This window comes from Cercospora kikuchii (genome assembly GCF_019650295.1).
Source record: "Cercospora kikuchii DNA, contig_00009, whole genome shotgun sequence".
NCBI classification, from domain to species: Eukaryota; Fungi; Ascomycota; class Dothideomycetes; order Mycosphaerellales; family Mycosphaerellaceae; genus Cercospora; species Cercospora kikuchii.
Genome location: NW_025408590.1, coordinates 1,014,539 through 1,026,807, shown reverse-complemented (window position 1 = coordinate 1,026,807; position 12,269 = coordinate 1,014,539). Strand labels below are relative to the sequence as shown.

General features: G+C 53.1%; 5 protein-coding genes across 5 annotated transcripts; 3 read left to right on the top strand and 2 right to left on the bottom strand.

The window, feature by feature from the left end:
* Positions 1-406: 406 nt before the first annotated feature.
* Positions 407-4,282, bottom strand: CKM354_001251400 (uncharacterized protein; the record flags this gene model as incomplete). Its single annotated transcript, XM_044808036.1, has 2 exons — positions 407-4,032; positions 4,087-4,282. The coding sequence occupies 2 exons, from the start codon at positions 4,280-4,282 to the stop codon at positions 407-409; spliced, it is 3,822 nt and encodes a 1,273-aa protein (XP_044663971.1).
* Positions 4,283-5,145: 863 nt separating this feature from the next.
* Positions 5,146-6,051, top strand: CKM354_001251300 (uncharacterized protein; the record flags this gene model as incomplete). The annotated part of the gene is made up of 1 exon (XM_044808035.1): positions 5,146-6,051. One exon carries the CDS (start codon positions 5,146-5,148, stop codon positions 6,049-6,051), a length of 906 nt encoding a protein of 301 aa, XP_044663970.1.
* Positions 6,052-6,258: 207 nt separating this feature from the next.
* On the top strand, positions 6,259-7,287 carry CKM354_001251200 (uncharacterized protein; the record flags this gene model as incomplete). The annotated part of the gene is made up of 1 exon (XM_044808034.1): positions 6,259-7,287. One exon carries the CDS (start codon positions 6,259-6,261, stop codon positions 7,285-7,287), a length of 1,029 nt encoding a protein of 342 aa, XP_044663969.1.
* Positions 7,288-7,636: 349 nt separating this feature from the next.
* CKM354_001251100 (uncharacterized protein) lies at positions 7,637-9,147 on the bottom strand (the record flags this gene model as incomplete). The annotated part of the gene is made up of 2 exons (XM_044808033.1): positions 7,637-8,112; positions 8,205-9,147. 2 exons carry the CDS (start codon positions 9,145-9,147, stop codon positions 7,637-7,639), a joined length of 1,419 nt encoding a protein of 472 aa, XP_044663968.1.
* A 1,787-nt stretch (positions 9,148-10,934) lies between these two features.
* On the top strand, positions 10,935-11,999 carry CKM354_001251000 (uncharacterized protein; the record flags this gene model as incomplete). The annotated part of the gene is made up of 1 exon (XM_044808032.1): positions 10,935-11,999. One exon carries the CDS (start codon positions 10,935-10,937, stop codon positions 11,997-11,999), a length of 1,065 nt encoding a protein of 354 aa, XP_044663967.1.
* Between the last annotated feature and the right edge of the window lie 270 nt (positions 12,000-12,269).

The following is a 12,269-nucleotide window of genomic DNA, read 5'->3' as shown; positions in this document are numbered from 1 at the left end:
TTGTTGTGAAACGAGTTCAAACGTCTCGATCTTCGCTCACACAAAAAGAGAAAACCATCACCATAGATCAAAGTGGCAGCGATTGACAAAAATTTCATAAAAACTACTACTACTATTTGCTGTACGTACGCAAGATCATCACAAGCATTATTATATCCTCCACTTTGTCTTGTCCCAATCCCTCAACTTTGCATTTCATCTCTTCATTTCATATCGGCACTGTGTAACCATTCTCTGTCTGTCTGTTTCTTTCACCTTCATTCTGCATCTTCCATCTGTTTTTGTTCCATAATTCTCGCAAAACGAACGATCGTAAAAAAAGTGGTATCTTTCGCGTTAAACCCGCAAACTCTCCATTAAACAAAAGCGATTGACCTTCATGTCGTCTCATCACAACTGCCGTTTCTTAAACATCCTCCTTAAACTTCGTCGACCGCACAGGACTCTGACTCTTCGCCTGTCCCGCAAATGCCGGAGGAGGAGCCAGACTTTCATCGAAATGATCTCTCGCTTCTTCAAAGTTATCGTTATCGTCATCGGTAGACTTGCTCAGTCTGCCAGCTTCAGTGCTCGATTTGTGCAGAGTTTCTTCGCCAGGAGGTGGTTTGTGGAGTTTTCCATCTTTGACGTGAGCGTCGCGGTTTCGACCAAAACCGAGCTTCTTGGCGATGCTGCGCTTTCCGCGGCCGCGGGCGATGTCATCCTCATCAGCACCGGAAGAGGAGACATCGTCGAGGTCGGTGGCTTTGGCGTCACCGCGGGCGAAAGACGAAGGAGAGTCGGGCTCGTTGATGTCGCGGGCCTTGACGGTCTCGAGGGCGGTATCGTCAGTGGTGACAGTGTTGGAGTTGAACTCATCGCCTGTGTCGATAGGAGGGATGGATGCAGCGGTAGTCTTTTGCTCAGCAAGGGTCTGTTGGACAGCGGCGTCAGTGGCCGCTTTGTTGTAAGTGCCGTCGTTGGTTCCACCTACTGTTGGCTTGTCCCCGGCCTTGGTCGACTCGTAGGGTACCGTCTTGCTGTCATACTTGGAGTCGTCATAGGTGGATGCGGTACCAGCGGTGATTGCGCCTGGTGACTTCTCGGAGCGGGATTTGTTCCTCAGCTTGGAGAAGAATCCTCGTACTCCCTTGCCATCCTTTTCCTTCTCATGCTTGTCCTCCGACTTAGACGAAGCCTTGGCTGCTTCTTCTGCTTCCTTCTTCGAGAATCCCTTTGTTGGAGCTGGTGTTGGTGCTGCTGGAATCGTGGCTGCAGTTGTGTTTGTCTCGTGCGCCGGAGCTCCGACAATAGCTGGCAGATCCTCCTCACCCTTGATCTTCTGCTTCAGCGTTTCGCCCGTGGCCTTGGGAGATGATGTGACCGAAGCTGGTGGAATGGCCTTCATGGAGGCTGTGTCAGGAGCGGACGTGTCGATCACAACACCCGGCGTCTGAGGTCCAGGTGGGTCGGCTCGCTGGTCCTCAAGACGAGAAGTTGTCTCAAGAGACACGATGTTGGCAGGGTGAGGTGGCTCTGCCTCAGTGGTAGAGTTGCCAACATTCGGGTCGGAGGTCAATCCCCGGGTGTTCTCATCATACACATCCGTCAATGTTCTAGGAGGATGTTCAGCTGAAGTCTCGATGGAAGTGACAATGGCAGCCCCACCTGTGGCACCAGTTGCAGCGGAAGGCGCGGCCAAAGGCTCCTGTTCACGTGGTGTGTTCAACGTCTCGTGAGTAGCTAGGCCGGGAGTCACGGGGGCAGAGTCGAGAGCGACTGCGGTAGGCTGCTGATCTGGAACTGTTGGAGCACTTCGAGCAGTTCGCTCCTCATTCCAGTCATCCTCATCGCTGCTAGAATCTCCGTCGCTATCAGGAATGTTTGAGATGTGCCTTTCGAGAGTCGCCATTCTGTTGCTACCCGAAGCAGTCGGGACGGAATCATTGGCGAAGCCCGAAACACTACCAGTCTGGGCGAATGTAGGTCTCGCACCCAGGACGTCCTCATCGTCAGCCTCGTCGTCGGTATCGACATCGGACACGGAGGCATCAGAACGGATGGGAGCAGCAGGGATTGTCGTCGTGGCGGCGGTGGGAGCAGCCCCGCCAGCTTTCCACTCAGCCTCGTGTGGCGAGTCACCAGTGGTCACATCCTGCTGAGCGACGGAATAAGATGCTTGTTGAGCATCCAGCGGCTGCTGCGATGTCACATCCTTTCCGTCCGAATCAGCCAGCGTGGCAGCAGTCGCACCCGCAGCAGCACCGCCAACGACTGCAACGCCGGTAGCGGCCGATTTGTCAGTGGTATCCTTGTCAGTCGACTTCTCGTGAGATCCTGTAGTCCTGAACTTGGCCTTCAGCCTTGCAAGAGCAGATTGATGCTTCTCTCTGCCATCAGTGGCTGTCGTCTCCTCAGTCCGCTCGTCGTCGATCGAGGCGCTTCTGCCTGCATCAACTGAGCCTGCCGGCACGACACTGGAGCCGATAGTGTCGCGTTTCTGTTCTCGACTCTTTCGTTGATCTTCCTTCTCACGCGCTTTTTCGGCATCTTTGCGCGCCTTCTCCTCAGCCTTCTCGCGCTTAGCAGATTCCTTGAGGTCGTTCTTAACGGCCTTTTGACGATCCTTCTCTTGCTGGCGTTCGATCTTCTGCTCCATCTTGGCTGTTTGCTGCTTGTCCTTTTCAATACGGAGCTCCTCATCCCGCTGACGTCTTTCCGCAGCAGAAGTGCTGATCTCATCGAGAGTAGGCTTCAAACGGGCAGCGGCGATAGCTTCAATGTCCTTCTGATCCATGAACTGACCCCCGCCGATATGGGTCTTGCCGGGGTTCAGTGCTCGTTCTTGGCGCTCTTTCTCAGCCTTTTCGCGCGCCTTTGCCTCCCATGCTTCCATCATAGCAGGTGAGACCTTGCCGGTGTCGCGGTAGACTTGCGAGTCCATGTCATTCATGCGGGCAGAGACTCGCTTCTCAGCAGCCGCCAACAACTTCGCGCGGTCTTCCTGTTGCTTCCTCGCATCCACCTGCTTTGTGGCAGAGTTGAGTCCGGCCATCTGTGCGCGAATGCGGCCTGCCTGTCGCTCGTCATCTGAGTCGGAGTCGGAATCAAAGCGACCACGAGTTCCCTCGCTCGATGCTCTCTGTCGTCTTCCACGAGACTCTTTTCCGGAGCTTCGAAGGGAGATGCGCGAAGACAATCTTTTCGGCTTGTCGTCGCCGTACCCGTAGTGCTCGCGGAAGCGCTTGCTTTCCATGTCTTTGTCAATCTTGGCTAATCTCTCGGCTGCCAACTTATGTGCTTGATCCTGCAGACTCAGGTACTGCAACGCTTCCTGCTTCACGTCTGGGTGAGCGAGGGCTTGATTGCGCGCTGCTGATCTTGCGCCGGCCAAGTCAGATCCATCAGGCTCAAGCAACATTTTGTCGCGATTCTGATTTGCGTAGAGGCTCTTGGCCATTGTGATTGCGGACGCCCGGAGTGCCGCTTGGTGCTTGTCTTCTTCGTACTGCCAGTCTGGTGCACTGGTGAACATCTTGCCGCTCACGTTCTCACCGAGGTGGGTGACTCGCGCGGCTTGGTTGGCGTCGGAGTTCCAGCCTTCTCGGACGGACGCGGTTGCAGCATTGAGAGCGTTCTTGGCGGAATTGGCCTGGTCTGGATATAGCTCTGGCGGTGCTGAAGGAGAAGATGTGGCGCGTGTTCTGCTCTGCTGGGTGGACTTGGTGGCGGCCAGGAGGGCCTTGTTCTTGTTCTCTGCGCTGTTTCCGCCGTATGCCTCGGGACTCAGTCCCTTGTTGCGGAAGGCCAGTGTCGCAGCTGATTGACCATCAGCGCTGGCGGAAGCCTGCCACAGATCCACCTTTCCGCCCTTGCCGGCGGCCAGCACAGCAGCTTTCGATCCCGCCAGACTTGTCTCGGGCTGCCACAGCTCCTTCATCTTGTAGTCCTTGGCCAGCATGGCAGCCTTGCCTGCGCCTCCCGACACATTTCCTGAGGATGGGAAGCTCGGCAGGTCCTGTGCATTCGCATACTTGAGCGATGTCGCTGCGCCTGCGGTCGTCTTAGTTTTGTAGCCTCGGACTCGCGACATGATGGCCCACTCACTCTTAGACGACAGTCTGCCATCGGGACCCAAGACGCTCTCGCTCTGGATGGAGCTGTTCCGCGTGTGATCGCCTTTGCGCGCTCCCGTGGCTAGCAGAGCTGCTGTGGAAGCCTGACTGGCTAGTTTGTCGTCGTGATGGTGGGCAGAGGGATCCGGACAGGGAGGAGCCTCCGCGTTTGTGTTGACGGTGGCCATGCCTGGGTATGGTGACGCGCTGGTGTTTCGCGTCGGGAGAAATCGATGTTGCAAACCGTGGGAGTAGGAGGATTCGCAGGCGGGGGTCTGCGGGTAGTTCAAGAGGCCTTCCAACTATTTCCCGCGCAACATGTCGTCAAGCCAACAGTGATGATGAGATGGGAGATGAGCAGCTGTTCAGTAGAGTTCGAGCCAGTGGACGCCTCCAGACCGTCGGACGTCATCACATACCGTGACGTCATGCCGTTGCATGCCTCGGACGCGGTGACAATGGCCAGAAGAGCACTAACAACAGACTCTGAACGTGAAGCTTTCACTCTGCGATCACGAGGTGCTGCACTGCTGCTGGAACAAGGCACATCCGGTCTCCGACAGCAAGGAACGCACCTTCTGCAGCAGAGCATCAGAGCATCGCGACTGCCCACGTCGTCTCGCCAACGGCGCGGTGGAGCTGTGGCAGTTGCGATCGGCGTGCACAGCCATCAGCCACTGCAGTCGGCTCGAACTCTGTCCTTGGCACCTTCGCCCAACTCTGTCGTCGAGCATATCCAACGACACTGCATCGGACTGGCGGGTGACTGCAACACCTCGTGAGAGACAGCTCAAGATCCAAATACTCGTCAGTCTCATCCATCAAAAGGTCACTGTAGGGCCTTGTAGACACATTCACCACCACTTCTCGCTCGTGCCACTGCTACCAAACCACATTTCCTTGGACTCGCCGCTGCATGAACGTCTGGAGAATGACTGACAAGGCACAGAACCGGTTTCATATGAGTACAACCGTGTGCTGCCTCGCCACCACGTGACTGAAATTCTCGCCATCTCAGTACAATTCCTTGGAGACGAGCACATTCACAGACATGCCTGATTCCAAATTGCCAGTGCTGGAAAAGGTCGCAAACCTCCGCGATGTTGCTTCGTCCACTGCCTCTCCATTGGTGAGACCAGGCTTGCTCCTGCGCTCTGCCGCGCCGGATGATGCCACACCTGCAGACCGAAATCTGCTCGCGACAGAAATCGGCCTGAAGACCATCATCGACCTCCGCTCTGACACCGAACATCGCGAAGTCTTCCAAAAGAATGCCTTGCGAGTGCCACCTGTGCCTGATCCGCCTGTGAAAGTGCATGCAGGGCAGGACCGAATGGGGCACGCTGATGCGCAAGATCCGGCGCGGATTCCAGGCGTGAAATACGAATTGATCAACTTCAATGGCTCGGCCTACACTCGACATCTCATCTGGCAACTTTCCTACTTCAACATTGCGAAACTCTTGACATGGTACACGCTGGGATACAGCAACGATGCCATCTCCATCATAGCCACAAATGTCATGCAGAAGCGCGGACTCGTTGGCCTCGCTCAAGACAGCTTGACTTTGTGCAAGGCTGAAGTCAAGCTTGTCTTTGACGTTCTTTCTCGAAAAGAGAATTATCCACTGCTCGTGCATTGCACGCAAGGCAAGGACAGGACCGGTCTCGTCATTCTGCTTGTGTTGATGCTTCTTGGCGTGGATCATGCTGCGATCGAGAAGGACTACATGTTGAGTGAGCAAGGTCTCGCCCATGACAGGGACAAGCGCGTGGAAGCCATCACCAAGGTTGGATTTCCCGACGATTTCGCAGACTGTGCACAAGACTGGGCGCAAACGGTCATCGCGACGATCGAGCAGGAGCATGGTGGTATCGAAAATTATCTCACAAGCTGTGAGGTCGATGTGGCGCAACAGAAGCAAGTGAAGGAGATCTGGAGCCAAGATATGCCATGAGACATGTTCGGATCGTTGTTCCACAAGTGAGTGGGAAATATCATTTCGAACTAAGCAATTGGCTCACTTCTTTGCCAATACCGTTGCACCTCTCTCACTCTCGCTCGAGCTTCCTTACCACGTCACGCATCCCACATCTCTCAACTCTCATCGACTGTATCGTTTCTCGAGCTTTTGGACTGCCGACTTTTGACCAGATCTAGCACCATGTCCCACTCCTGGCTCACCAAAACCCCACAGCAGCTGCTGAACGCCCACTCCAAACCTCAAGGAACCCGCTACACAGACCTTGCCACAACCCTCTACATCATCGACTCCAAAAAGCTCTTCCTACTTCGGAACGGCAAAGGCCAATACACTCCACCAACATACCACTTCTCGCCACCTCCATTTCCCCAACAAGAATCAATGGAACACTACGCCTTCAAGCTCACCCAACCCTTCATCGAATCCCACCTCCTCCACCAAATCCACTTCGTCGACCTCGCCTTCGACAAGCCCCTAATCGAACAGCACCCACAAACCGACCCATCCACACTCCACCTCTCCCTCATCATCACGGCCCAAAACGGCTGCTCAATTACTCCATCCTGGATCAAACAAAACATGCAACCATACCAGACCTTCGACTTCATCGACTTCTCCCTCCTCCCCACCTTCCTCCCCTCATCAACCCACCTTCACACCACCCAAACCGCCCTAACCCGCTACAAAACCCTCATCCCTCGCCTCAAAAACATCCACGGCGCCGGCGTGGCCGAAACAGCACTCTTCCGGACATACTTGATCCGCACTCTCAACTCTGCAATTCTCCAACATGAACTCCTCAAACGGAAAACTTTAGCGAAAGGGTATATCTGTCTCTTCGAGGAGGACGGGAAATTGTATCTCCTACCTGCTTCGCAAGATGAGGAGCTGGGACAGAAAAAGACAAAATTGAGGAGTGGAGAGGAGTGGGAGGTTATTGGGAAGTGGAAGAGGAAAGATGGAAGGGAGGGGTTTGAGGTCGGGGATGTGAGGCCTGGAGGAGATTTGTTGCAGGTTTGGTGGAGTTGTTTTTATGGAAGGGATGGGGGGATGGTGGTGGAGGTTGTAGAGGGAATAAAGGGAGAGGAGGGGGGTTGGGATGCGGTGAGATGGAGGGATGGGTCTGGGGCGGGTGATAGGGATGCGGTGCCGAGGTGGGTGAGGGAGAATAATGAGAGGTGGGTGTTGCAGGATGTGGCAGGCTCTTAGGCGAAAGGGTTGGGAATGGTAGTGGGTAGGAGTACGAAAAAAACCACCGAAAGGCACATATCTCTCCGCAGAAATGTGAGCATTGTGGCATCCGAAGCTAACGATGGCCAGAAAGTGGGTCCTACAAGGCATCCTGAGACACGCCTACATTGATAAGAGTGATTGCGAAATAGTATCGCCCTCTCCGAAGAGGTCAGGACCTCTGTAATCCTTAAGCCTAGCGAAATCGCCTAACAACGCTGCGCAGAGCTGCCTGAGACACGAGAATTTCTCCCCCCTCACAATGGCTTTTGGGTAGATGCTGCTGCACCATGACTATCGATTGCGAATGACTCCCATCGTCATCAATTCAGATAGGCATAATCTCTCTCAAACCCCACCTGAAAACCTCCGGCAACAACTTCTCCCTTTCAACAAGAAACTCCTGAGGATCCCCATGCCAAAATTGCAACCAAGCACTCTTATTCCTCCCATTCTCCAAAAAGAATCGCTTCATCGACCACTCTGACTCCATCAGAAGCGCTTCACCATTCCCAGGATGTCTTCGATCGAACCAGCCTACAACAGCCCAAATACAAGCCGGTACGCGGCCGTCGGCGTGCATGATTTTCTGACTGTTTTTGATTATATCCATCCGGTCTGGAGACAAATTCAACAGCATGAGTCCGGTATTCTCTCTGGCTTCTTCGAGAATGGAGACGGGTTCGAGGATGGCGACGCAGGGGTGGGTGATGTTCTGTGCGGTTTCGGAGATTCTGATGAGGTGGCCTAATGATCGCAAAATTTCCACTCTCACAATATTGCGGTTGGAGAGGGTGGTAAGTGCTGTTGGGGGTCATAAAAGATTAGCTCAAAAAAACCTTGTTTAATTGATGTCACTCGGCGTCCATCGTAGCAGATTTCAGAAACAGACTTACCTCTCTCAGCTCCTATTTGCTTCAATCTCTCGACCACTTGGCCGCCCAAGATCTGTTCAAGCACCCACGGATTGGTGTCGCGGAACCATGCTCTCTTCTGGAAACCAGGTATAACCCAATCGCGGTTCGCTGCACTCACGCTCATGATTACTGCCAAAAGCAGAACTTTCTCCACTGGTTTCTCCTTCACGGTCTTCTGCTTCGAGGCGTCTCTCACGGGCTCGTTTTCGTCTTCTTTGCCATCGCCATTGCTGTCGTCTTCTATGCCATGGTCATCGTTGGTATCTTCTTCGCTCTCGTCATCGCTCTCGCCACTGCTCTCGTCACTTTCATCGGTATCACTTTCGTCACTTGCACTTCCATCACCATCATCACTTCCAATTCCCTCATCGCCAGCCTCCTCCTCCTCATCCCTTTTCCTCTTCTGTCCCCCATTCTCGCCTTCGTCATCAAGCTTTCCCTCATCCTCTTTCTCCCTCTGCTTCCCATAAACATCAACAGATTCAACCAACGGCTCATCAAATCTAAACTCCAAAAACTGCGGCGCTTCAATGCTCGCAGTTCGGATGCCAGGAGTAAGCCAGTCCAGGATTAGCTCGGAGAGCGGGTGCTGAGCGGCTTCAGGCCATTTGGCTGGGTCGATCCAGGACCAAGGAACGGTGATGACTCCATCGTTGTTCCGAATCGCGTAGATTGACGGGCGGTATTTGATGTACAAGTGGAGGTGGATGGAAGTGGGCTTTAGGCCATTCGAGTCTGGGGTTGGGGGATTGGCTGCGTTGAAGTCAAAGAGGATTTGGACGCCGGATTTGTGGAGCCAGTGGGTTGGGGTGGTGGGGTTTAGGACTGGAGATGGGGGGTTTGGAGGCATGACGGCAATGTTCTCTCGTACAGTGGGTTGTGTGCGGATTGCGAGGCTCGTAGCTCGCGGCTCGAGGCTCATGTTAGTTTTACTGTTACTTTTACTGTAGGTAGTCGTCGGCCATGGTCAAGTAGTGGAAGTCGCACAGACGACCCATAAAAGCGGGTCTGTGAGTGAATGAAGTCCGAGCAAACATTTCCTGTGCACGCTAGAAGTAACTCCGGGTATCTTGCCAGTACAACAACGTGCGATATGGCAATTCAATCTCTTGCGAGACATATCATGTAGTTCTCTCTTTCGAATAAGTACGATCGGGCCAGCACAGCCCAGCTCTTGCTTTGCGTTCGTTGCTTAATCATCTTCGCAGCATTCACGAACAATGCTTGGCGAAATTACTAGACGAGCTATTGTCTTCGATGATGTTCGCAAAGGACATCTCGGGCACGGGCAGTCTTTAGCAGACTTGAGGAGTCTGTTGCTCGCCGCAGATTTTGATCTTCTGCAATTCGACACGTTTTTCTTGACTTGCGCTTATAAACTGCTTGGGCCGCGTGGCTGTGATCGAACGAATCGCCACAAGAGAGCTTGCCTCCAAACCGCAGTACATTCTGCGAGCAACTCAAGCGGTCAGCCAGCGCCGCATCTATACCAGGAGAGTGTATGGATCATCAGAGCCTTAGAATGGTCGCATCTGACCCGCTGTAGGTGAAGTCAATGAATGGAAAGAGAGTCATGCTTCAGAGGAAGCGGAAGGCCTATTTTGTTCGAAGCTTCCGGAGCACGTCACATCCTCCACTTCATGGACAGCGCAGGGGGGTTCGTAGACTGCGAATGCAGGCGAGATGGTCTCGAAGATCTGGAGAGCTGCTGACCCTAAATGCACTAAATGTCGGGTCGACCAAGGTATGCTTTCTTTGATCCCCATCTTGCAAAAGGCTTCTGTAGGGTTCGCGGAGGATTGGCCAAGGCATAGCATGATCGTTCGCTCAAGGTCGTGAGGGGTTCCTCACAGCTTGTCGGTGGTGGCTTGTGTCGGCTGGACATGCCACCTGTCGTGATGGACCGGGTCTCGAAGGGAAGTCACGCAAGATCGCCATTATAACCACCCGCGTTGATCAAATGTCGTCTGCAAGACACCGCATCATGTTATCGTAGCGCCGAAGGAAGATCATTGTGCACTAGCCAAATATCGATTAGATCATAAGCTAGAAGGCGCAAAGAACAAGCAAAGAAGTCTTCTCGAAGGAAAGAAGGCCCCGCACGATGCATGCCCAGGCGAACCAAGCTGGATCTTCAGCAATCCAAACGACGTGGTTGGTCTGCGAAAACGAAGAGACTCACGTAAGTTCACTAGAGTACCTGAAGTTGAAGTCTTCAGACCCCTGTCATAGGCCTGCTTAAACGTTTAGTCTATGAGTTGAAGGTGCGATTTTAAAGTTTATGCAGGTACTGCTGGGCAGCCATCGGGAGAAACAGGAACAGCCTCATGAGGCTACTCTTGCTAAGACAACGAAACGAGCCTGGGCGAGTACGGGAGGTGGCTCCCTGGTGGAGGTCGTGTATGGGGGAGTATCAATGCGCAAGATTGATCCCCATATAAACGCCGACATGCAGCCAGGTCGTTGTTGGTGAAAACACAGTTTCGACTTTCTCCAGCTTCCAAGACGCACTTCACTCAACTTCCCCAGACCAGAACCCCACAATTCTTGTTTCGACGTTCATTGAACAGCAAGCGAGAGAATAGGATCCACATATTGCCGGACTCCATTGATTGCCGAATACTCAACACGGAACTCATTGCTTGACGTTGATGTGATCGATAGCGAGACACATCGCAATCGTCAACGGAATTTCAACATCGTCATAGAATGGGTATCGCCCTTGCGAATCGACCACAGCGGGAACGCTACGCAGTCAAGAAGCCGATGGAAGACTTCATTCCCATAAATCAGCACTGGCTCCAACGAACGCCGACAGAATTCTTGCAACAGCATGTCAACAACGAATGGGAGACTAGCATCGGTCAGCCCCTACTACGAAAAATCCGCTACTTCAGCTTCACCATCCGAGCTTTCGTTTTCCGAGGCGAGAAACTTTTCTTGACGAATCGCAATAGCACTTCTGGCCTAGCAGAAGAACTCACAGTCCCGACTGATCACTTCGATGTGACTGTGTGGGCTCAAAGCGAAGATGAACCACCGCTGTACCTGGTCAATCAACAAGAAGAGCGTTCCATCGCTGATCACATCCGGACTGTCCTTTCATCAAGATACCAACATCCCAACATCCTGCAAAATGCACGCTTCTTGGACGAGTTTTCGATAGCGGAGCCTCTCGTGCGAAGACGAATGGAAGCCAAAACCTGGGGCGAAGAGGAGACTTACCTTTGCAACCTCGAGATCTCAATTATCATGTCCAAATACGATGGCTCGTTAGGGAACGGCCCCGCTTTCCGCTGGATCACAGCCGAAGATGCCGCTTCATCAATCGGCGGACACGAACTACAATTCGTTGCAGGGTTGGACAAAGAGCATGTCCAAGATATGTTCTCTCGATATCGCACTTGCCGCGATAATCAAGCATTCCAGGAACACTGCACAGAAGAGATCAGAACCATACTTCGAGCGCGATGGAAGTCGAATGAGGTTGATCGATCGAATCGTTTTGGTATCGTGGCGAGGAGAGTGGCATTGGAAGGTCAAGGTGTTTTCTTATTCACCATGACTTCAACCGATGCCGCGGTGAGAAAAGAAGCCACGGAAATGGTGTACGAGTCGATACGATACCAGATCATCGGCCGCTTTGCCATTGAAGCTGTGCAATTGAAGCCAGAAATCGAGGTTTGGGCTCCTGCAGTAGGCGTAGACGGAAGGCTGATAGCGCACTGGTGTGATGGCTTGTCCAATGGGTCGTCGTTCCTGGTACTAACATAATGGCGGCGAGCATGCACGCGCAGTACCTGAAGAGATCAGCGATACCAGCAATATGTATGAATGAATGAATTACCAAAGCTGCGCGCCGTAGGCGCCATAATGTGATGACGAACCAATGACCTGGACCAAAGTCTGTTTTCTCTCCGCTGCGCAAATTAGTCGTTCCTGATATTCAGCGGGAATCCTGCAAGATGATGAGGTGCGGTCAGACTTGATAGTTGCTATTGACTTTCTTGTGTTTCCCGACATCCGCCAGAAAGTTTTGCCTGT